At 47.7% G+C, this 24,328-nt stretch overlaps 1 protein-coding gene and 1 long non-coding RNA gene across 8 annotated transcripts in view; one reads left to right on the forward strand and one right to left on the reverse strand.

Annotated features, from left to right (window-relative positions):
• Nucleotides 1-3,843: 3,843 nt before the first annotated feature.
• On the reverse strand, nucleotides 3,844-7,048 carry LOC136007561 (uncharacterized). The gene is made up of 2 exons (XR_010609753.1): nucleotides 6,767-7,048; nucleotides 3,844-5,786 (listed from the first exon to the last, which is right to left on the reverse strand). It is a non-coding gene; the product is annotated as an uncharacterized LOC136007561 (long non-coding RNA).
• Nucleotides 6,859-24,328, forward strand: part of CELSR1 (cadherin EGF LAG seven-pass G-type receptor 1) — a 164,971-nt gene continuing 147,501 nt past the window's right edge. For 5 of the 7 annotated variants that reach the window (XM_065665415.1, XM_065665435.1, XM_065665425.1 and 2 more), the window contains exon 1: nucleotides 7,287-10,062. In XM_065665415.1, the coding sequence (XP_065521487.1) occupies nucleotides 7,380-10,062 (2,683 nt within the window). In that variant the 5' untranslated portion in view covers nucleotides 7,287-7,379. Of the gene's footprint in view, nucleotides 10,063-24,328 lie in introns of all 7 variants that reach the window. The other 2 variants (XM_065665404.1, XM_065665464.1) reach the window with 2 other exon arrangements.

The raw sequence follows: 24,328 nt of genomic DNA on the forward strand, positions 1-24,328 counted from the left end.
AATAAATCAGGACAGGGCTGTTCTCTGGCACAAAGGACGACTGGTGCAGCATGGCTTGCACCTAGAGAAAAGCTCTTTTACCTTTCCCGACTTACACAGTGTAACCCTGTCCAAGCTTCTCACTGGGCATGGGGTTGTGCCAACAGGGTGGGCTGGCATGGGGCAAAGCTCAGCTTGAGAGCGGAGCAGCAGGGCAACACAGCAGTCCTGCACCAGTGCTTTGGTCTGACCCCTCTGGATGTCTGCAGGAGGATGTGGTGGCTCTGCATATGCATCCCAGACCCAGAGAAAGCCCAAACTGGGGCCCATTGCAGTCTTACTGAAGCTTTTCAAAGCAATTTGGTACACTGGCTTTTCAAACACTGTTTTTCACACCCAGAAGTGCCAAGCCTCAGGGATGATGACGAATGCTTGGAAATATGATACAAAATACATCTACGGCAAAAAAATGGCTGTTCCTGGGCCTCTTGGGGAAAGGTGAAAAGTGACTGTGGTGTATGGTGTGCTTCCAGACCAGCACTGGAAACCAAGACTGTATCTTCACATTGAGCTCCAGGTATGAAATAACCCTAAGAAAGGGAGGAAATAGCAATAGCCATAATACCCCATCTGCAAAAAACACAGTGATTAACAGAGATGCTGAACACCTACATCACCCTCTCAGGGTATTTTTGCTGAGAGAGCCACAAAGCCCCAAATAGCACCGTTATCCGAGCAACCTGTTACACTGACTTCATATTCCCATATTAGCCATTTCAGTTGACGTTTTTATTTTTCCAACAGGTCAACTAATCCCCTGCCTGCAAGTGTTTCATTACAGCTATGTGCTCCCTCCCCTGAGAGCCTGAAACGCCTTGTCTTTGAGTGTAATTGAACTTCTGGGAAAGGAATAGTTTAGACCAAAGTCACAGTGCCCTTGCTTTCCCTCCGCCTTCATTGCCCATCCACCAGAAGCACTTTGAATACTCTTTTATAAGCAGTTGAAAGAATTACCCTTGATGGTTTTCCTGTGTCCAAGCTGCCCACGGCAAGCTCATGGAAAGCAAGCTACAAAGCTCTGCTGATGGAAGAGAGCTGAACAGAGAGGTGACTGAGAGCACAGATGTTACAAAAATAGCTGGGATTGTTGCATCTAATGCCATCAAATCTAACCAGCTTCTGGAGGGGTGAAGAAGAATCTCATGGTGCTGAGTGAATAGGCAATACAATCGCAGATGCTGATAAGCAATGGAGAGTGGAGGAAGAAACTTAATTCTGTCTTTATGTAAACGATAAGAAGTTCAGAATATATAAGTTTTGAGGCATTAAGATCCTGGATATTGATGCTTCAATATTAAATGGCTGACAAAAGAGTAGAGAGACCTTAAGGAATTACTGGAGAGAAACTGGAGCAGGCTGGAGTCTAACAAAATGTTACAAACACCCAGGTCTAGTCACCAAGGAGCTGTTACTGACAGTGGGACAGGAACATTATCCCCACACTCCCATGTAAATGCAGAGCATGCCTACCCTGTGAGCATGCTGTGCAGTCCTGCAGAAACATCTGTGTCAGAACACTACTACTCAGTCTACTCATCTTCCTTGTCATCTCCATGCTCCTTATGTTCTTGTTCCATCATCAGTAACTGCTCCATGGTGACTACACCAGGATGTTTGCAATGTGTGGTTAGACCCCAGCCTGCTCCAGCCCCTGACTTGTCTGTTAGCCAAGCTGGATGTATCTGCCATTTGCACCCTTCTCTTATTAATTGGTCCCCTAATCCCCTGACTAGATAACAGCAGCTGGCAAAGCCAGGAAACTTGTCCTGCTGCACCTTCAATTTGATGGGCTGATGGCAAACTTGCAGCAAACTCATCTGAACCTCTTGGGCAAAGCCACGAGAGCTGATTTTCTCATCTGTTTGTGCAACATAGGGTGAGACCCAGTGAGACAGAAAGGACAAGTCTTGCAAAACCAATGCTAAAAGGTGATTGTCAAGGATTTGTTTTTCACTCAGTACCTCTGTTGATACATAGGAGAGGTCTGAAAAGTAAAGAAGATAACATGGATCTATGGACCTGGGCTTTCTACTGTGCTCACTTGAACTGGACCATTAGTCTCAGGTTTTATATACCAGTTCGATACAGAATTTGTTACACAGCTTGTTAGTTTATAGAACTACACTTCCGATGTGTTAGCCTCTGCATCACTTTTCCCATACATAACAAAGCATATTCAGCTTTTATTTGCTTTTGGCCACTGTGCAACTTTTGGGCATGAAATTTGCTCTTCTATTCATTTATTTGTCTGTTTGCATGTTGTAACAAGTGCAGCCTTTAGCTAATGTGAGTGAGGAGGGGAAAAAAATACCCAAACCAATTTAGTGTGAGGAAATTCACAGGCAGTGCTTGAGAAGGGTGGAGCTGAGCTCCTTAGGGTAAATTATAAATGGATGGTATTAAGTGTAAGGAAATAAACAAGTTCCAACACAGAATCACTGCTATCTCCACTGAGGATTTTAAAAGAAGCAACAGTACGACTGGCTACAACAACTCGCTGTCGAAGAGTTCTGAACTGTGTCTTCTCTTTCTACAGAACAGAAGCTACAGAAGCCAAGAAGCCTGAACATCATTCCTGCAATAAGGATCCACTGGTTTAGAATCTGTTCCTGGCTTTAAAAATAATGAATATTAGCTATAAAGGCATTTTTTGAAACATTTCCAAACCTGTGTGGTTCCTGCAATAGGTGAGGGTTCAAGTTTCACCTTATGGAGCTCAAAATAATTCTTCAATTCTGAAAACAAACTCAGATGAAACATGGAAAAATAAATTACTTTGGCTCATTTGAGCTTTCTTGGGCTGGATGTGGAACAGATTTTTATGGGCATTGGAAGCCCAGACACCTGTTCACAGCACAATTTGTCATCATGCTTTCTGTAGTGATTAGAGGAGTTGTCTAACATCCTGGGTTTGTCCAATTGAAGCTCATTAATGGAACTGGGACTTGACACCAGGGCTTGGCCCAGTTTGCACTGCACTGGCACAACGTGTCCTGTGGGTGCTTTGGGCAGAGGGGACCCCTCTGCAGTGCCCAGTTCCAGAGAACCAGGGGTGAGTCAGCCAGCGGCAGCCCTGGGGGGAACAACATGCGAGCAAGGCTCAGCCTCGAGACTGAGGAGCTGCTCTTAGCTTGCCCCTTTCTTGTTTAATTAGACTTTGCCTGGGATCACAGAAGACTGATCTCTGCTTATGTGTGGTCCCAGACAACGAGGAGACCCAACCACGGGGGCAGGATGCAGCAGCAGCCAGCACAGGTAGCCTAAAAACTAGCAAGTTATTTGTTTTGTTTTTCATGTCTAATGCATTGCCAGTCTACATGAAATAAGGGATAATAAATAACATTCCCCTCCAGAACCTGGTTTTGTTCACTCCTCATGTGTGGCACAAAACTTCTTGTTTCTTTCCAGGTGCTGGAAAATTGGAAGGCTGAAGAGCAAAGTGTGGTTAAAGGCTGCTTTACTGCTGCCTGTTGTGGTTTCCCAGATTACTTTCTCAAACCGTTACTTTAGCAGGAATAGATCACTGGTGCATTTATGAAGTAAATCAATGCAGTCATGAATACATGTTACATCTATCAGTTTATGTTAACACTATGTATATAGAGATGCTGTACAAGATGCAGTTTGTGTTGCATGGCTGCCTAAATTCGAGGGTAGCTTTTCTTCTCATGCATAACCTGCCCCAAGCAAGGGTTTAGAAAATAAACCCACTGGTTCGTGTGCTGGGAGACATACTGCATATCACCTTTTATCACCAGTATCACCTTATAGCACTAAGACACTTCACAAATCCTATGACAAAAAGCTTTTTCACCACTTTATTCTTAAAACAGAGTTAACTATTTCTAACACAGCATTACTGAAAGTGAATTTTTAAGTCTTTCGTCAAAGTACTGGTGGGCCGAGAGGGGAAAAGCTCCATCACTGTCCATAGAGCCACCTCCTTCGCAGACATGGACGTTGCAGTGAATCGGTTTATTCCCAGCCTGAAAACTGTTATTGGATCTAGATGCAGGCAGCCCCAGCTCAACACTGCTCCTCCCTGGGCTGCAGATCTCACCACAGAGTATCCATTCAGGAATCATTCTTGGTCTCTTCCCTTCATGTTTTAATAAAATCCTGGAAGTTTAATTATATATATATATATTTAGAGCTGAGCACTGATTGGAGCTGGGTAACAATGCTTTTTTTTTTTTTTTTTTAGCTGCTTGGTTTTGTTTTAAATTCCATTTGGAAAGAAACCTGAAACACTTCACTCCCGGACAAGTCAAAACAGAGCCTTTTCTTGAACTGTAAAATGAACATGTCATCAATCGGTACCAGGGAAACAAAGGGTCAAGCCAAACCTCGCCCACTTGCATATTTTTATGGATATTGCTCATCATGGTGGTGTTGGTGTGATTTCTTCTGTAGGAAAGGGCAGCTTACACCAAAATCTGCAGAATCAGACCCAAAGGGAGTATCTGATTTTCTTAGGAGGATCAGCCTTCATAGAAAACTTTTCAGGTAAAACATGGGGCAGATGTAATCCTCATTTCCCTCCCCAACTTGAATTGCCTTTTCCAACCGTTCAGTTTTCTTGTTGTCTTCTCTGACTCTTCCAGACTCATAGAAGCAGAAATGGATCCTGCCAGCCCCAACCACTGGCCACCCTGTGACCCCCGCTTCTGTATGAAGCAATGTGGGAACAGGGTGAGACATCTCACCACTGCCTGCATCCAGAAAGTAGTTTGGGTTGCCCACGTGTAAAATAGCCCACTCTTTTCACTAGGGCAATGTGTTGGTCTTCATTATATTCACCATCTTGCATCTGAAATCTATTTTCAAGGTAAAATTATGCGACAAGTGGTGTAATGCATGACAGGAACAATAGGGATTATACAATTACTGAGAAGACAGTGAAACACATCACAAAGACACAACAAAATTCTCTGAAAATAGAAGGCAAAGTCACACAAACAGGAAGAGGATAGAGGATTTTGTGTAATTATACACACAATTGGATTCATACAGATGCTTTTACAATATCCTCACTTTCCCGACTCACAGATGTTGCCTCTTGTTGCAATGAAATGAAAATGAGAAAAAGAGTTTAAACTGTCTTTTCTTGTGGATCCATCTTATCTGATAAAAACTCTGGAAACACATACTTGGATTTCACATTTAAAAAGCCATAGGAAAGGATTTTTTTGTAGCAAAAGCTTAGTTTTCTAAATGTGGGCATTAAGCACCACAGCAAGACAACACGGAGAAGTATGAACTTAAACCAGATCCTGAGTTAATACTGAGGTGATTTAAACCAGCTACAGAGGGAGTTGCTTAATTTCTGGAGTACAGAACAGATCACTACATCCACTCGACAGAGGGACGGTTATGTTTAAATTTAACGTATTTCATCCTCCTTTTCAGAGCTATCATTTTTATCAGAGGATTTGAAAAGCCAGCTAAGCTCCTAAATTCCATGAGAAAAAAAATCTAATTGAGTAAAGCTGAATCAGCTAAACGTCTTCCAAAACTGCGATTTATAAACCTCTTTTTTCCCCCCCTGACAGACAGATTGGCAATAATCCAGGTGTATTTTCCCCCCTTGCAATAATGCAGTTCCGGGGATGAAAGCAGTCGAAGGAATCTGGGTTTTTTCCCAGTCTTCAAAGTGTTGAAGAGCTGGAGCTGACAGTCCTCCCACAAGAGGACACTGCAGCCGCGGGGATGGAGGCTCTGCCGGGGCGCACCGCTTCAACGAGCACCTTAGCAGAGGGAAAAGTAAACCGGTAGTAGGGATTTAGCATAAATTCGTAGAATTAACACTATAATCACCAGCGCAACATTTACATGCGGGGTTTGGCTTCGCTTCTTCCCACAAACTACCCCAGTTTGCGTTTGTATGCAACTGTTTGCCGTTGCCCCAAAGAAATCTTTCAGTCGGATCCTCCCTGCCGGTTCGCATTAGCCCAGAGCAAGGCGGGACCGCGTGTCCCCGTCCCCTCCGCCGGGCACCGCGGCGGGCCCCGCGGCAGGCGCATGGGGCTCGGTTTGTCCCGGGAAGTGGTTTTACACTTGGGTGTTCGGTGTTGAACCGCACCGGGAGAGACTGGAAACAACGAAATACATGGAACTCGGTGTAACTCTGCTCTGGGCGACAGGTGGCTGCCCGGCGGGGAGGCGGCTGCGACCCGCGGCGCTGCGCCTTCCGCGCACCCGGGCCCCGCGCCGCCGGGACCGGTGCCCGCGCAGCCTGCGCCCGGCGCGCAGCTCTCCCGCCCGCCGGGGCGCGGGGCCGGGGCCGGCCGCCGAGAGGCGCCGGGCGATGGGGCGGGAACCCCGCGGGGACGGGGACGGGCCCGGCTCGGCCCCCGCCGCCGCCGCCCGGGAGGGGCCGGGCGGGACCGGCAGGAAACCCCGCCCCGGGCAGCGCCCGCCGCGCTCCGCGCTGCCTGCGCCGCTCAGCGCCGCCGCGGAACCGAGCGCAGCGGCAGGAGCGGGACGGGACGCGACGCGACGGGGCAGCGGGACGGCGGGGGCGGCTCCGCCGTGCAGTGCCGCGCCGCGCCGCGCAGCCACACGGATCGGCGCTGCCCTTGGGGCGGCCCCGGCGCGGGGGGACCTCGGTGTTTAATTTATTGATCTCTTTTGACGGAGGAGGGAGACGAGCAGCAGGTTTATGCTAATCGCCCTCTCGGGAGCGGCGGTGGGGGGAGGCGGAGGAGGGGAGCCATTTTGAACTCACTTCAAAGTTTAAGGTGGAAAAGTTGGAGCTCTCCAGCCCGCTGCCCGGGGACGGGGCTGGGGCTCTGGGCGGCGGCGGGGGCCCGAGCCGGCGGCTGTTGGATGAGGGCGGGCGGGCGGCCCGGCGGGTGGATGGATTGTGCGGCAGCGCTCTGCCCGGCACCGCTGCCCGCTGAGCTCCGGAGATGCTGCGGCTGTCCGCCGCCGCCTGCGTGTCCTGGGCCGCGCTGCTCTGCGCCCTGGCGCCGGCGGGCGGCGGGGAGCTGCGGCCGCCCCGCGCCGTGCCGCTCCTCCACCTGCCCCCGGGGGCCGCGGGGCGCCGCGCCGGTGCCGCGGAGCCGCCGGCGCTGCCTCCCGCCGGGCGCCTGAGGGCGGTGGGGGCCGCGCTGCGCCGCGCTCAGCTCGCCGGGACCCGCGGAGCCGCGGCCGGCTGGGACCCGCAGCCGCGGGAGGAGGGCGGCGGGCGGCGGGCGCGGAGCATCAACAGCCCCCCCCAGTTCCAGCTGCCCAGCTACCAGGTCTCAATCCCCGAGAACGAGCCGGCCGGTACGGCCGTCATCGTGCTGCGGGCCCAGGACCCCGACGAGGGGGAAGCCGGCCGGCTGGCGTACTCCATGGAGGCGCTCTTCGACGAGCGCTCCAACGACTACTTCTCCATCGACGCCGAGACCGGCAGCGTGGTCACCGCCCGCAGCCTGGACCGGGAGACGAAGGACACCCACGTGCTAAAGGTGACCGCCTCCGACCACGGCTCCCCGCGCCGCCGCTCGGCCACCACCTACCTGACGGTGACAGTGAGTGACACCAACGACCACGAGCCGGTGTTTGAGCAGCCGGAGTACCGGGAGAGCATCCGGGAGAACCTGGAGGTGGGTTACGAGGTGCTGACCATCCGCGCCACCGATGGCGATGCCCCAGCCAACGCCAACATGCTTTACCGCCTGCTGGATCCGGGAGCTGGTGATGGGGTCTTTGAGATTGACCCGCGCTCTGGGGTGGTGAGGACTCGAGCCCCCGTGGACCGCGAGGAGGTCTCTGAGTACCATCTGGTGGTGGAAGCCAATGACCAGGGCAAGGATCCTGGACCACGCAGCGCCACAGCTATGGTGCACATCACTGTGGAGGATGAGAACGACAACTACCCCCAGTTCAGTGAGAAGCGCTACCTGGTCCAGGTGCCAGAGGATGCCCCGGTGAACAGCCAGATACTGCAGGTGCAGGCCACGGATCGGGACCGAGGCAGCAATGCCCAGGTGCACTACAGCATTGTGAGCGGCAACCTGAAAGGCCAGTTCTACATCCACTCTTTCTCCGGTGCCATTGACCTGATCAACCCTCTGGATTATGAGACTATTCGGGAGTACACGCTCCGGATCAAAGCCCAGGATGGGGGCAGGCCTCCCTTGATCAACTCCAGTGGCATGGTGTCGGTGCAGGTCGTGGATGTGAATGACAATGCCCCCATCTTTGTGAGCACTCCCTTCCAGGCCACGGTGCTGGAGAACGTTCCTTTGGGCTACTCAGTGCTGCACATCCAGGCTGTGGATGCTGACTCAGGGGAGAACGCCCGCCTGGAATACAAACTTGTAGAGATGGCACCGTCCACCGGAGGTGCCCCTGTAGCAAGTGACCCTGGGTTCCCTTTTCAGATTAACAACAGCACAGGGTGGATCACGGTGGCTGCAGAGCTGGATCGAGAGACTGTGGAGAACTATCACTTCGGGGTGGAGGCCAGGGACCATGGCGTGCCGGTCATGACCTCCTCAGCCAGCGTGTCCATCACTGTCCTGGACGTGAATGACAACAACCCCACCTTCACAGAGAAGGTGTATCACCTCAGACTGAATGAGGATGCGGCTGTGGGCAGCAGCGTCCTGACCCTGACAGCAGTGGACAGGGATGTTAACAGTGTAGTGACGTACCAGATCACCAGTGGCAACACCAGGAACCGTTTTGCCATCACCAGTCAGAGTGGAGGGGGCCTGATCACGCTGGCCTTGCCCCTGGATTACAAGCAGGAAAGGCAGTATGTGCTCACAGTCACTGCCTCTGATGGCACTCGCTTTGACACTGTCCAGGTCTTCATCAACGTCACGGATGCAAACACTCACCGCCCAGTCTTCCAGAGCTCCCACTACACGGTGAGCGTCAGTGAGGACAAGCCCATCGGCACCTCCATTGTCACCATAAGTGCCACTGATGAAGACACTGGGGAGAATGCAAGAATCACTTACATTTTGGATGATAACATCCCCCAGTTCCGCATCGACCCTGACACAGGCACCATCACCACCCTGATGGAGCTGGACTATGAGGACCAGGCCTCCTACACGTTGGCCATTACAGCCCATGACAATGGCATCCCCCAGAAGTCAGACACCACCTATGTTGAGATCCTCATCCTGGATGCCAATGACAATGCGCCCCGCTTCCTGCGTGACCGCTACCAGGGCTCTGTGTTTGAGGATGTGCCGCTCTCCACCAGCGTCCTGCAGCTGTCTGCCACTGACCGTGACTCAGGCCTCAATGGCCGTCTCCTCTACACGTTCCAAGGTGGTGATGATGGGGATGGGGACTTCTACATCGAACCCACTTCTGGAGTGATACGCACACTGCGCAAGCTGGACCGTGAGAACGTGGCTGTCTACAGCCTGCGGGCCTTTGCTGTGGACCGGGGCAGCCCACCGCTGAAAGCCTCTGTGGATATCCAGGTGACTGTGCTGGACATCAATGACAACCCCCCTGTCTTTGAGAAGGATGAATTTGACATCTTTGTGGAAGAGAACAGCCCTGTGGGCTCTATTGTGGCACGGATCAGTGCAGCCGACCCTGATGAGGGGACCAACGCACAGATCATGTACCAGATCGTAGAGGGGAATATCCCTGAGGTCTTCCAACTAGACTTGCTCAATGGAGACCTCACGGCCCTCATGGACCTGGATTATGAGAGCCGGACAGAGTATGTGATCGTGGTGCAGGCCACTTCTGCCCCTCTTGTGAGCCGGGCAACAGTGCACATCCGCCTCCTGGACCAGAATGATAACCCACCTGTGCTGCAGGACTTCCAGATCCTCTTCAATAACTACGTGACCAACAAGTCCAACAGCTTCCCCTCTGGCGTGATTGGCAAGATCCCAGCTCATGATCCTGATGTGTCTGATAGCCTGGCCTACACTTTTGTGCAAGGCAATGAATTAAACTTGCTCCTTTTGGACTCTGCCACTGGGGAACTCAAACTCAGCCGTGATCTGGACAACAACAGACCCCTGGAAGCACTCATGAAAGTGTCAGTCTCAGGTAAGCAAGTTTTTGAGGTTCATAAAGTGTGATTCTACCTGTTGGAACGGTATGGGGGCATGGGCAGAAATAGCCCACTTGCAGGTTAGTATGCAGTTTTCAGTTTCCTGAAGCAGTGGCTTATCTCTGAAATTTTGGGAGAGGAACCACAGCAATGTATCAAGCCCATGTGCTGTGGATTGAAGTGGTGTTTTGAAGTTGTTTAGTAAACGTGGATCACAAGGGTAAATAAATACGAGTATGCATGGAGGGTATATACTCCCTCAGCTGAGGTGGTATCTCAGCTGAAGCTTTTCTGATGTGGTTGCAGAAGGGTAATAAATGATGTGACTTGCCAAGGTGTAGGGAATGCACATGTATCTGTGATGCCATCTGCAATGCTGTCTTCCCTCCCTTTTTTCCTCTTAGGAAAAACCAAAACAAAACGGTTGAGATTTGGTATCTCTGCTTTTTTAGCAACAAAACATGTTTATTCCCTTCTGCATACTGGGAGGTTTGGCTGGTAGAGTCTCAGACCGCTTCTCCACTGGTGTGGCCTGGGTGGATGTGATGCTGGTGGAGCTGTGTTGGTTTGCATTGCTGGAGTGTGCTCCTTTGGGGAATGGCAACTCTGAAAGCAGTGAGTTACGGCTGTGTAACAGCTGTGTAATGTGGCTGGCTGCACTGGAGTTGCTTTAATAGTGCTAGGGGCAGATACAGGCCAAACGCTGCCCCAGAATCGGTGCTGTTGCAGGGAGGGAGAGGAGGAGAGAGGCAGGGTTACTTTACCATTAACTGCCTCTAAGAATTCATGTCTCTGTGTGTGTGAAGACTGTTTGATGTCAGCCAATATATACTTCTTTATGAGCACATACATGCTCTTAGGATATCATTCCTTTTCTGCTCAGTTGCTTGTTTACCATGGAATTGCTTTTTATGCCTCTAATTGTGGCATCAATCATGCAGTGAGTAATTTCCTCTGCAGGTGCCAGTCTGTAAGTTTACTGTGGACCTGATCCCGTACTTCTGTTGACTTTCAAAGGTTTAACCAGATACATTCATCACTTCCTCCCTCTGCAACCTAAAACTGATTTTTGTATTCTTTCAGCTAACTAATAACTAAATATAGTTATTTTTATATATTTTAGCAAAAAAAAAAAAAAAAGTATCAGGTACATAAAATGACACTTTGGGAGATGCTGTTTTTTAGATGGTTGTATTAAAACTGAATAATCAAGCTGTGATATAATCCTGGCAGCGCTTGTTTTGCTGTACATAGTCATGGTGTGCAGCACTGGGGGAGCAAGCCATGCTCTCCTGTGTGTTTGCAGGCTTGAGGTCCTTTTTGCTTCAGGAAAATGAAAGTGGTATTAACAGAGTTGACTGATTTTACTGTGATGCATGGCCTGATAAGCTGCTTCTGGTTCTCCCAAAATGCTGGTGGGGGGCAGCTAATATGGTAAAGTAGCTCATAAATGCCCTTTCCGTGTCCTGTGAGGACTTGCAGAAAAAACAGGCAGTTGGCTTGTGACCTTAAAGAAAAACATTTGGATTAAGGTGCAGGTGATTGCATGGTCACTGTCTGTCTGAACCAGTAGCTCTTTATCTGGTAGCAGAAGAAGATAAGAACTCCTATTAGAGCATGAAGCTTGGAAAAGTTGTTAGACTACATGAGGAGTGTATTCAGAGCAGAGAAATAGGTGACTCTTCATTTCTCACCCTAATGATTGATGCAGTTCAAGTGGGTGAAATCTCAGGTAGGAATGAAGACCTGTTTTCTTAAGTAGCAGGAGCTCAATCATTCCAGCATCGTTTTCATGTTGGTGAAGGTGTGAACTTTGAAACTCTGTTGTGATGTTGATCAAAACTCTATCTGCTGCGAGCCGTGAGAGATTTGAGAGATTAAAGCTTTTTGTGGATAGGGTTTTAAAACAACTTCGACAAACGCTGAACTCCATTTGACGTCGTTCATTTGGACAAGTTTACTGTTTGTAAATTGAAAAGGCAGAGTTTGGCAGTATGTGAATAGCCCAGGACAGCCTCACCTGACTGCTTTCTCTGGTTTATCTGATGCAGCCTTTAAAAAAAGGCGGAGAAGAAGCTCAAGACAGAAGTACTCCACGGGGTTATCTCCAAGTGTTGTGAAATACCTGCAAATCATCTGCTAAAATGACCTGCCAGTTAGCTGTCTGCAGAGTAGCCATTAACCTCTCAACCCAGACAAACACCAACTCCTGCCCTGCTTACAGCTGCTCTTCGGGTCGGGGGGGATTAGAGCTCTTTATGAACTTGGGAATTTGGTCTATATACAAGTCGGAAGTAACACTGCTGCTATAAAAATCTCAGTTCCACCCAGCGATGTGCTGTGCTGTGAGTGTGAATGATGCTAGTGAAGGGCTGTGCTACTCAGTTCAATTACTTTGAGACAATGACACTTGGCTAAACCCAGCATTCTTTCGTTTGACTTGGGCACTATTCAAATAAGCAAAGTAATTTTGGCCTTCTGCATATAGACAGACTTTAAGAATCATAAGAAATAAGCAGATGGGGTTGATTGGTTTTGTAAAACAGCATGTTTGGCATCTAGAACTTGTCCCAGTGGCATCAACATCATTGGGAGCCATGTGGGACAGTGGGAAGCTCTGGGCAGGCTCCGTACCTGCCCTGCTTTCCCCCGGTACCTGCCTGGCTGTGCCTCCGCAGCCCCTCAGGAGCAGATCCAAGCGGAGGAGGAGGAATGTGGGTGGTGTGTGTATTAGCATTCTGCTTTGGATTGGGAAGGAGCTTTTGAAGTCAGTCTCTTTTGAAGTGAATCTCTCTGGGTAACCCCTCTGCCCATACCTGTCGTGCAGGGCTGTCTGAGTGAACAGACTGGACCCTTTTTGGATGAAACTAATCCAGGTGTGCTCCAGGGGTTCCTTAAAAAGACATGTTCTCCTTTTTCCATTATACCTTCAAGGCTTTCATATGGAGCCTTACATTCCCATGCCTGCACACTGTGTTGTTAGGTTTATGTTGTAACAACTGGGGTGAAATCTGGACCCTGCTGAAATCCTGCCCTGGCTTTCCAGGGGGGTAGGATCTTACTCTGGGGTTTTTGAAACAGATGGTCAAGAGTAGATGAGCCTGAGATTTCTTAGTGTTACTCATAAATATATGACTTAAATTGACAGGCTCATTAAAAACGATTAATTTTTGTCCACACTGATGTTCACAATAGCCTTAAATGGGGATTTATTTGGTCAAAAAACAGGTTAAACATTGCTCGAGTCATGCTGCATTTGCCCATGTTAAACATTACACTGCGATCCCTGCCGATGCTGGGGGGAAGGCTGGTGCTAGCCTCAACTTTGCACAAGTTTGCTGGGTATCACATTGCAAACGCTGCTGGCACCTGCTTGGCTGTGCTGCCACAAGTAGTCCCACTTATCATCCACGACAGCTCAATGCGGTACAATAGATGTGTGTGCAAACTCCTCTGGGAACCCAGCCTAATTCAGCAGTGCAGACAAAACCCAACCGGACTGGATGCTACAGCTTTTGAGTGCTCCACATAAATGTAAAACACCATTCATTATACAACATACAATACACAATTTTGGGAAGGTAGTGTTCCTCACACAGGGAGGTATAGGCACCCAAGTGTTTTTGAGGGCATGCAGGCTCAGGTATCTTTTACATTTCTTTGGCTTTTAATCTCCAGTAGCATTCAATGAGGTTACTGACTATCAGTAAGTACAAATTAAGACTGAGCTCATTTGTGTTGCAATAAGCTTTCGGATTTTTACTCAAGGCTTGCTAAAGGATCTTCATTATTATTGTAATTTAAAAGTCATTATGTTAATGATCCTGGATCTCCAGCTCTTCTCCATACAAATGTAACCGAAGGTGCAATGCTTTGGTTTTGCCCTTCTGATAAAGGTAAGGGCACAGGTGAGGTGCAAGGCATTGCAGGGTTACTTGTGTTTGTGAGCATTGGCAATTAAAAGGAAAAAAGAAACTGGAGGGGAAAGTTGTCTCTGTAAGCATAGGGGCACCTTTGGGTGCAGAGGATGCGCGGGGTGACTGCTCAGGATGCAGGCCCAGTGCCTTGTCAGCATCAGGATGGACCCTGGCCTCCTGCCCCTGCCTTTGGGGAGTGGGGTGTATGGGGCTGCTGGAGCCATGGGAGGGAAAATGGTTCTTTTAGGAGTGATGCCTTAGGCTGGCTTGCTTTCAGGGTCAATGGGGAGCAGTTATCACCCACACTGCTCTCTGTAGCCCCCCTCCCAGGGAAGCACTCCCTCAGGCGGCTTCGGTGGGATCCCTGTGGGTTGTACAGTCAGGAGGAGATGGAACTGGATGGGAGGTACCTCGGGTGTGTTGTTTGGCTGCAGGGCTTTTTCATGTTGGTGTTCCCAGGGACCTTGGGAGCTTGCACTTCCTGCGTCCATCCTGCACTGAGGTGAGGGATGAGAAAACAGTACCTCAGAGGCTGCAGGGACCAAGCAGGAAAAGATGAGGGACCTCAATGAGAACGAATGCATGACACCAGGAGCTGCAAAACTTGGTGTTTGAAGTGGGGCTGAAGTGAAGGATGATTGATAATGGTTAGTAGCAGTGGTTTTGAACATTTACATTTACTTTCCTAAAATAGCAAATCAAGAGTAGTGACCGTAATTTTAAAGTTAGGGTAGCTACTGAATCTGCTGTGTCTACCTAAACCCTTTATTTCTTCCATACAGGTTCTATATTCTGATCTCTTTGTAGGTGAGATGCATTTCAGATACGCATCCCTCCAGCTTGCAGGAATGTGACTTTCCCTTTTCAACTGTCTGATCTGCTCCAGCTGATAAAAAGCTGTGGCTGCCTTGTTGCTTTCCTATGGGCTTCCTTCCTCTTCATCCCTGGATTTCATAGGAGCGGTGTATTTTTGTTTCAAATGACAGGAAAGCATTTATGGCTATGAGAGGAAAATATTTAGTGGATGGCTGACTGACAAAGTAACTTTATACTGAGATAAAAGGTATCTCTCTCCTGCATGTAAATAAGTAAGATAGGGAGTTACCTGCAGCATAAGCGACTGTAAATAAGCAATTTCTTTGCTAAAATAGTGGTCTCTAGTAATAAAAAGAGAAAAGGTAAATGTTTACTGCAGCACACTTTGAAAAGCAAATACCTCAGATAAAGCTATTCTGTCCATCAAATTCTTTCAGAAAATGCTGCTGTGCAACACAGCTATCACTAAAAATGTTTATTTCTCCCTGTTTCTGTCTCTGTACAGTGCAGGCTGTATGCTCGTGGCTTTTGTTACAGGTTTTAGCAATATACCTCAGTATGTCTTGGTGGTTGAAGCATATATGCAGATGGCACTTCTTGACCTCATCCCACGAAGTGAAACTTGGAACCATAAATACTATAGGTCATGATTGGTTGCCAGAGGAAAAAAACCCAAGTATATATCAAAGTCCTACATAACCCTAACTCAGCAGCACTGTTTAAAAGCGTGTTGCTGGGTATGAGAAGTGGCTGACTGAGGCAGCAGGGGGTTTGGCTGGTTTCCTACACAGTTTGCTGTATGTACCAATCAGTTTATTTTTTTATTGCCTTAATGTTGATGCTTTTCTCAGTGATTTCCAGAAAAGGAGATTTTAGGACAACAAGGGGAAAGTGTAAGAAGAATGAGACTGAAGATGCGAGAGGGAGAAAGTGTAATAGTGGGATTACTTGGGAAACCTTTTTCCCCTATTTTCAAATTGTTTGTGAATAGGCAGTAGTTGCAATAATATTTTTTTAATTGGATTAGTAGTAGTTTTATATGTTTATTATTACTTTTTAAGCCTCAGGGTGTATTAATGAATTAGTTTTCTTGGTGTGTTCCCTTGCGATTTGCTTCCCTTGTAGAAGTCATGGAAGCGTGCTTATGTCCGACTTGCACTTGTGGGTTGGGAAGAATCCTCTTTTGTTCTGTTGTTCTAGTCACACCTTTCCTGGCAGTTCAGAACTGGTTTAGGGCTGGGGTTGTGGAGCCTGCTGCAAACTCTCAGAGTAAACACTGAATTGTTGTCAAGGGTAATGGCAAAAGAACCCTTTGTTTAGAATACAGGAGCAGTTTTCTAGGTTTGGATGTCAGGATGATAGTAAACCTGCAGTAGAAGCAGTAGTGGGGAAAGGAGGTGTTGTGAAGCACTGGGATTTTATGCTCTGTTATCTCCAACATCCCAAGTGCTACCTGAGGAAGTGGCTGGCTGCTGATAAAGCATATAATTTTACATGGCTCATTGAATGGTCCATTTTCCTTCAGGTGTGTACTTACTATCTTGAGACTCCCTTTCATTGTTGACTCCTATCTTGGAGCTGAATGGATTTTCTCAGGCATCTCATGACTGATGAAAATAATGCTGGGTTTTAAAGTGTGACATTATGTGAAGGTGGGTAGTGTGCTCACCACCTCTCTGATAGGGTGCTTCCCGGTGAGACCCTTAGCAGATGCTTGGATGGGAATCCCGGCATCCGCACATTTCCACTGGTCTGGTTGGAGCATGGCCCTGGTGTCTCCCAGCATCTTCAAGGAAGGGTTGGAGACACTCATCTGTGGTCTGCCAGACACCCCTGCAGGAGATGGGCTGACTCCAGAGTTTTGGCTGGCTGGGTGCTCAGGGTTCATGGGTTCAGGGGCATGTGATAGCAGGCAACACCTACGATGGTGTTTACAGTTCAGCCAGATGTGTGACTGCTGCATACGCTGGCATAGCTGAGCTCACTTTCATCTGGTTATTTTGGGTACAGACAGCCATGACTGCACCGTAGCATGGGTTCAGCTTGCAATTTCATAGGGCCCTTTGCTTCCCTTGCAGGTCAGGTGAGGCTGATAGAAAGACTCCGGGAATGGGGCTGCTCTAGAAGTCGGGAGCAGAATTGCTTTCTGGGCAAGAAACAAGCAAGAGTGAAGCAGAAACCTCTCCTAACCCTATGTGCTACAAATACCCTTTCAATATTTAGCAGCTTAGGCAACTCTAGCTGTAACGCTCATGCATGGAGGATGAGTAAGGGGAGGATCGAATGTCAGAAACAAGATCTGTGCTCTCCATCCCTTCTCCCTCTCTTTTATAAACCCTCTTGATTTTGAGAACCAGTTGGTTGGGACAGACTCTACGTTTGAGTGCTTGAGGTAACAACACAACTTACCTGCTTACCTCAGTATTGCCTGATTTACAGGATTTGGGCAGCTGGCTCTCTTGGCTTCTTCCTTTGGCATTCTGACTTGTATTTCCAAAAATACCTATGGAGAGTCTTTAGGAAATGTAGGAGGGTTAGAGGAGCTGAGGATACTCAGATCAGATGTGATGAACCTTTCTGGCAGTCTTCCACGTTGCAGTTTTTCTGTCCTGGTTTCCGTGGGAATGGTGTTGGTTTTAGGTAAAGTAGTACTCCAAGTGCTTTGACATCTACTTTGTCATTTAAGAAACAAGTATGGCAGTGCTGTCTTTTGTGAATGACAGGGCTTTTTGTCTGCTCTTTAAAGAGTATTTGGCCAAAAGATTGCATACATCAGAGTACAGAAAAAGTTGAGGATGGGCTTGGTTCTTCAAAGCCTTGTTCACAGTAGTTGTCCGCTTGAAAGAAAGAACATCTAGGACCTGATTTAATTCAGTTTTGCCACTTTGTGTTTCTGTGACAAGTGACAGTTTTATTATCCCACTAACACCCGCAGTGCAGCTCTTGTTTCAGTGTTGGAAAACACTGAACTATTTATGGATGCAGCACAAGTTTCCAAAAGGGCCAGGATGTAATCATGGAAGATTCTGAAATCTGCCATTGAGTGATCTGTTGTTTGTTTGGCGAGATTTGCCTAACACCTTTTTTGTGAGACACTTTGATTGAGATTCCATTGCAATGCTTTGATTTTGTTGGATCGAAACAGCGTTTTCGAAGGTACAGCTTGGCTCTTAAGGGGAGATTTGTATCACCTGCCATCATCTGCCCAAGAAATGTGGTGTCTCTTCAAAGGTGGTCAGGAAGGTTGCAGCCATGACTGGTTGATAGGCAGGAGGGCTGTGGCTGGAGATGCCCATCTCACCCCCTGATTAAAGAAGGAAAATAAGTGCCTCATTTGGACTAATTGCCTTGCTGTTAAGTGGCTAAAGTTCAGTGGGATGACTCCACCCTCAATGTTTTGCACCAGGACAAAAGGGTTTGTTTTCTTTGTAAGGATGATAGTACTTATTTCTGTTACAGCAAACTGCCTGTAGTAACAGGCTTAGCAGAGTAGATGGAAAAGGATGGGGGAGGTTATAATTTTCGAACAGGAAAATGTTTTGCCATGAATAATGTTAAGAAAGACTTTAAATGTTGTCAAGAGCTTGAGTGAATGAAGGGGGAAAGTATGCTTTTATGGGGATTTGGCATTCAACAAAGAAAGAAAATTTTAAAATACTTCAGAAAGATGATCTTCACACTTGGAAGAAAAGCAGTCGGACAGAAAAGCAGGATTTGCTGGAGAGAAAGGAAAACTTTTGGACTTTGTTTCAACAAGTCGTTAATTCTGCTAAGCTGTAACCACCTTCGTATTTATTCCAGTGTTTACACTTGCCAGGCACTAAAAAAGCAAGTAAATGAAATGGTAAACCTGCAATAAATCCTCGGGGGACCGCATAATAAACATAGACAGGTTACGCTTATCAAATACAAAGGCAAGTAATCTGTTTTCAACACCACTGCTGAACGTGTGATAGATGCTACATTCCGATGGGTCTCCAGCACTTTTGAATATGGCACATCTGGTCAAAATATTTCATTGCTTTTTGAAGGAGGGAGAAGGAGAGGCCATCATTAACAAACACGGTCAGCATGGCACCTCCTGCCTGCTCCAGAGTCTGTGGGCTAGACCCAGTTTCAGGGAGAAGCGAAAGCATCTGGAGCCCACCAAAAGGGGTAAAGGAGGCACTGTGTAATCAGATTTGAGTTTCAGAGATGTGATGGCCAGCACCTATAAGTCTGTCTTTGCAGTTAAATCCCAATGGGCTGTTAGGTTTGGAAGCAAATGTGAAGTTGATTCTCTGTAGCTCCCATGCCACCAGAGTACACATCATGGGTACAAAGAGCTGCTTGATCTGTTGGGTTTATTGAATTGAATTCCAGTCACAGCACTTCTGGACCTTCCAGGAACCAGCCCAGCCCAGGTCCTCATTTACTTGTGTCCTTGCAGCAGTGTTCACACTGGGCCTATTTCTAAAAGAGACCCTTTAACATCCAAGCTGTGATTTTTAGTTTTTAAATTTATGTATTTATTTAGCTGTCTGAATTCAGTTTAAGTCATATAAAGGATGTCCCACACTAGTGCCTCACTTTGTTTTAGCAGAGCATGATTGCCAGCCTCCAGGCACAGCTCAGCATGGCCAGGAAGAGGCGTTTGGCACCTTTCACAGCTTAGGTCCAGTAGATCACTTTTATCTAGCCATCAAATGCCACAGTGCCTCACTTTTAGGTGCCTGTTCCCTGCAGCAGTATCCTGGTTTAGGCAGTTCAGTGTCCTATAAAGTGGGTGTACTTGAAATACCATCCTGCTACAGCTTGGGCACTTCACTCAGCATAGCGATCAGGACCCTTAGTGAGGGCAGAGATGGGCTGGCCTCCAGCCCTTGATCTCAAAGCTCTTACTGTGCTGTACATTAAAGAGAAGCCAAATAAGGTACAGAAACGACTGTGTGACTCACGTTTCTCTCTTTGTAAGTGCCATAAGCTATGGGGTCTTGCTCACTCTTGTAGGGTGATGGAGAGGAGGCTTTCCGGCTCGTGCTCATGCATGTGGGCACCTCCGCTTCAGTTGAACAGTGGTGTGGGCAGTCCGGCTTTGACCCTCAGCTGCTGGATTTTGTTTAGGCCATAATAAAAGCTGGATCATGATCTGTTTGGGCCATGTCAGGACTAGGTCAGTTCTGGCTGTAGCCAGGGACTCAGCTCTTCCCACCTAGTAACTCAAAGGTAAAATAAACAAGAATCATAAGGCTTTCCAGGGAGTACTTTCCTACTGATCAGAGCTGATTTGTTTGTCTTTTGGCTTTAACTATTTGTAAATGTATTTTGCTTTTAAGTAGAGTAGTTCCCAAATGGGCTAAAGTGTCAATTATGGAAGGATTCATGGGCTCAGACTTAAATAACACTGCTAAATATCCAGAGTTCAGCCCATCTTCGCCTACTGTTTAATCCTCTTTCTCACTGCAGTTTGCTGTGATGATAGACTTGCTAGTAATTACCAACGTGTTGCTGCTCGTCGGTTGGATCCTGTGGCTTTTCCTGCAATGTGCTCGCTGGCGCTACAGCTCAGCAGCATTGTCCTGACACATGCGGGAAAGGTCTCTTGGCAGCGGTGACTGGTTGAACCATCCCATCGGTTGACTCGGTTTCCCTTCTCACGGGGTGTATTTCTGATGTTGGCCTCCCTTTACTGACACAGTGTAATTTAGCAATGTGTGCTCTCTCTATGTGATGAGCTCTCCGTCTGGCAGATAATTGCCTGCTAGTTTAAATCCCGTCTTAACTTCAGTTTCTTGAGATCATGAAATCTGCTGCTGCCTTCTGGTTGGTTTTGCAGGGCTATTTGCAAAAGGATTTGCTATGAGCTAAAGCAGTGTGAGCAAATCAATGTGAGTTTTTTGGAATGTTAGGCAAGACAGATTGACTTTTAGGTCCTGCTTACTAAACTACCCACTGTTATTCTGTATTGAGCCTGGCAACCTAACACTTGGGTTTGTTGACCAAGCTGCTGGCAGCAGGCACTGGTTGTTTGCACTGGTTATGCAAAGTGGGCACATTTTTAGGACATGGTGGACGCTGAAAGCTTGTTACACAAAACATGCTGGTGCTCCTCTTTCCTTCTTGCTTATCTTCTCCTCTATCCCTTCACGCTCACTGGATCTGTTTGCCGTGTGCTGCTGTGCAGCAAGGCGCCGCATCCGCAGAGTCTGCCTGCTGCAAGTTTGTACAGGGCTGTGCGCAGCAGAGACCTCTGCTTTTGTAATACCTGCTGTAAATAATGAGGAAAACCACCAGACACCGACTGACCGACTGCCCCGGGAGATAGCCAGATACAGATGGCGGCACTGGGGATGGCCCCAGGCCTGGCTGACGGTGTGTCCAGCAGGTGCTGGGAGCTGGCCCGTGGTGTGGCAGCATCCTTTCTCACTGCCTTCTGTCTTGCCGTCAGGGAGGCAGGGCAGGTTCCTCATCCACCCCTCACCCTCTTCTGATCACCATACTGCTACTTGCTGTTAGGTGGATGCGTTGGCCCAAGGCGATGGGCAAGGTCCATCCCCTCAAGGGATGCCCCATGAGATGCTTCCAGTGTACTAGTGATAGCCATTGCGTCGCCCATGCAGCCCTTGCACTCCCACTGGCTGTTGTGGGGTTGGGACTTCAGTGGGGTTGGCTGCTGGGTGCAGCTTCCAGAGGTTTTGCAGCCACGATCCTTTGCCCCTCTCCTTGCACAGGGCCTTGGGGACCACAGCTTGAGGTGGTGACAGTCCCACAGAGGTTTTGCTGCCTGGCACAGGCAGTCATGGGATGTCCGTGGCCAGCCCCAGGTCACAGGGCATGCCACATGCAGAATGTCAGTGCTTGTCATCATTGCAGTCCGTGGGAGCAACACCTGTACCCATGAATGGGGAATCTGGCCCAGTTTGGGTGTAGATGGTGACTATATTTTTGTCCTATCCCTTGCGTCAGGTTGCAGTCACCTCTACTGGCTGGTTTCACTGTGCTCACTTATGGCTCAGCAGTGTCTGAGACTTCATTCATCTTGAAGGGGCTTTAAATAAGAGATTCTGATTTACTACCAGCAGCATTGATGGACATGACAAATTACTGGCAATAAACTCAGGTGAGAACTGAGAGATAAGGACGTTTCTTGTATTCTATGCAGTGAATTTCTTTGTTTTTTATGAATTAATTTATGAACTTTGTGTGTCCCTTGCCAGGGGTGGGGGATTTCTTCAGCAGAAATGACTGCTTAGCCTGCGTCAGACTGTGCTGAGCTGAGGTGCTGAGGTGATCAGATAAAATTCTTTGTGGCACCAGTGGCAGTTGAGCATCCATCCCTTTTCTTTTGTTCTTGGGAGAAAAGTCCTGAAGAAGAGAGTGTTTTCCCTGCTCTGAGGTGGTGTTAGTGACTCTCTGGGTTTTTGCTCTGCTTGTCCTTGATCAGACTTTAGCTGCCAGAAGTTCCTACTGTTCTTTTCAAGGCCTAAAGGCGAAGTAAAGCGACAGCTTTAGTCAACTTGAAAGCTTTCTCAGACTAGAAAGTGTCCCATGGGGTAAACAACTTTACTCCTACTCTACACATCCCATAATGATCATACAGGATAGCGTTTTTCTGGCTTAGTGCTGTGTGAATTTGGAATATTGTGCATTTTCAGGTATTTAAATGAACCTATAAAAATGATAGAAAAGACTAATTAAATTTTATTCCTGTGCTGAAAATGAATTTTAAAGAAATCATTCTGAGTTTTCAGCAGTTGTGAAATTCACAGTGTTGTTCTTCACACTGTAGAGCCTTTGTGCTTACTGCTGTAGTCATATTACATGACATTGCCTAACACTCTGTAAGGCGTATTCTTGGCTCATTCATCAGGTAAGGCTCCCTCAGGGTCACTGAATCCCTCCATGTACTCAGCAGAGGGCTCAGTGTGATGATTTTACAACCATGCGTCTGCGTTTGCATTTCCAGTGCTTTTTCCTTCTTGTGGCAGTTTTCCCTTTTACGATACGGTGATTATTAAAAGCAGGGCTCTCACTGGTTTTGTCACCAGAATCATCCCTCCCTGCTTCCCACTGCTGGCAGTCAGTGGCTAGTTTGCTGGTGGTCAGTCCTCGGGATCATTGTTTTGCTGCTAGGCACCCCCTCCATCCTCCTGGTGTGGTGGGAGATGGTGATGGGTATAAGCACCTTGTGGAGGTCCTGGAGGGGTCCAGCTCCAGCTTGCAGCTGAGAGCTGGTCCTCTAGCAAATGAGAGCTTCAGGGTCATTTAATCACTTTTGGACAGCACAATAGTTAATAATCTATTATTAGGAACTAAGGAACAGCTACTGCTTCTGGTCCTTGTTAGACATCTTCATTAATTTCTCTTCTATTTCTGTTCTTAGGCATTTTGTAGGATTTAATTTTCCCTCCGATAATTTATGAGACATGAAATCTCTGGGAACAGGTTAGCCCCGCGTGACAGTATTTCAGCACCTCTTGCATTTCCTTCAGTTGGATCATGTGTTGCTGCTTGCTTAGAGGCATCTCTGCCACTTCCCAGAGGAAAGCAGTATGTTACCTGGCTGTGATGTGCCAGGGCCATGATGTTCTGTCTTTGGAGATGGGCGCTCCACCTATTTACATAGTATTTAAAGTGCTTTTCAAATCCTGGCATGGAGAATTATTCAGTTTTCTGAAATTACACTCTGAGTGACTGCCTTTTCTTGTCCGCCTGCTGTCTGTGTGTTTGAGTTGGTTCAGGGCTTACACTGCAGGGGTTTGCTAAGGGGGATGGGTTTATTAAAGATACTGTGTGCTGTTGTACAAGGCACTGCGAATATTGCATCTCTGTACTATTCTGATAGTTCCTAGTCAAGAAAAGTTAATATATATTGTAAAGAGAACAAGTTAGGGAATGATTTGTTTCACTGGAGGTATCACACTAGAAGATTGCATCTTTAGTACTGCAAAATGAAAGCCAGAGGACTTTGATTGCTGCCTATCTCTCTGAAGTATGCGTGGAAAACAAGAGCAGGACAGTTTAAAGGAAAGCCTGCAAATGAGCCAACTCAATAAATTTAGGTGGGATGTTAGAAGACAGTTTGAAGCCTTTAGGGAAGCAAATTTCTGGAACAACATCTCTGTGAAGAGGTCCAAAGAAGTGTAGCTGAGCTGAAGGGGAAGCTTGATAAATTAGTGAACACTTGCTAGTTTAACAGCAGTATGTATATACAACATGCTTCCTTGAGAAGCTTCCTTGAACACAAAATTGAACTTGTTAGTGGGAAAATTCTTTCCTGTTGTCTTTTTGCTGCAGAAACTAAAGAAGCCTGTTAACAAATTGTAAATGCAGTTTAGCCCTTTGAACCGACAGAGCTTGTGCAAGTTGTATGTTGATAACAGCGTTGCTATCTTCTTCTAAACTTGGTATCAAAAGATAAAGAATCCACAAGGCAGCGTGGTTCAACAGGTAAATGAATGGGGCTGGAAGTTATTCACAAATGTCACAGGCTACAAGTTGCAGCAAATCTGAGCCAATCTTGCTTCTGGCTGTTAGAGTCCTTCCCTTC

Source organism: Lathamus discolor, chromosome 1 (genome assembly GCF_037157495.1).
Source record: "Lathamus discolor isolate bLatDis1 chromosome 1, bLatDis1.hap1, whole genome shotgun sequence".
Lineage (NCBI taxonomy): Eukaryota > Metazoa > Chordata > Aves > Psittaciformes > Psittacidae > Lathamus > Lathamus discolor.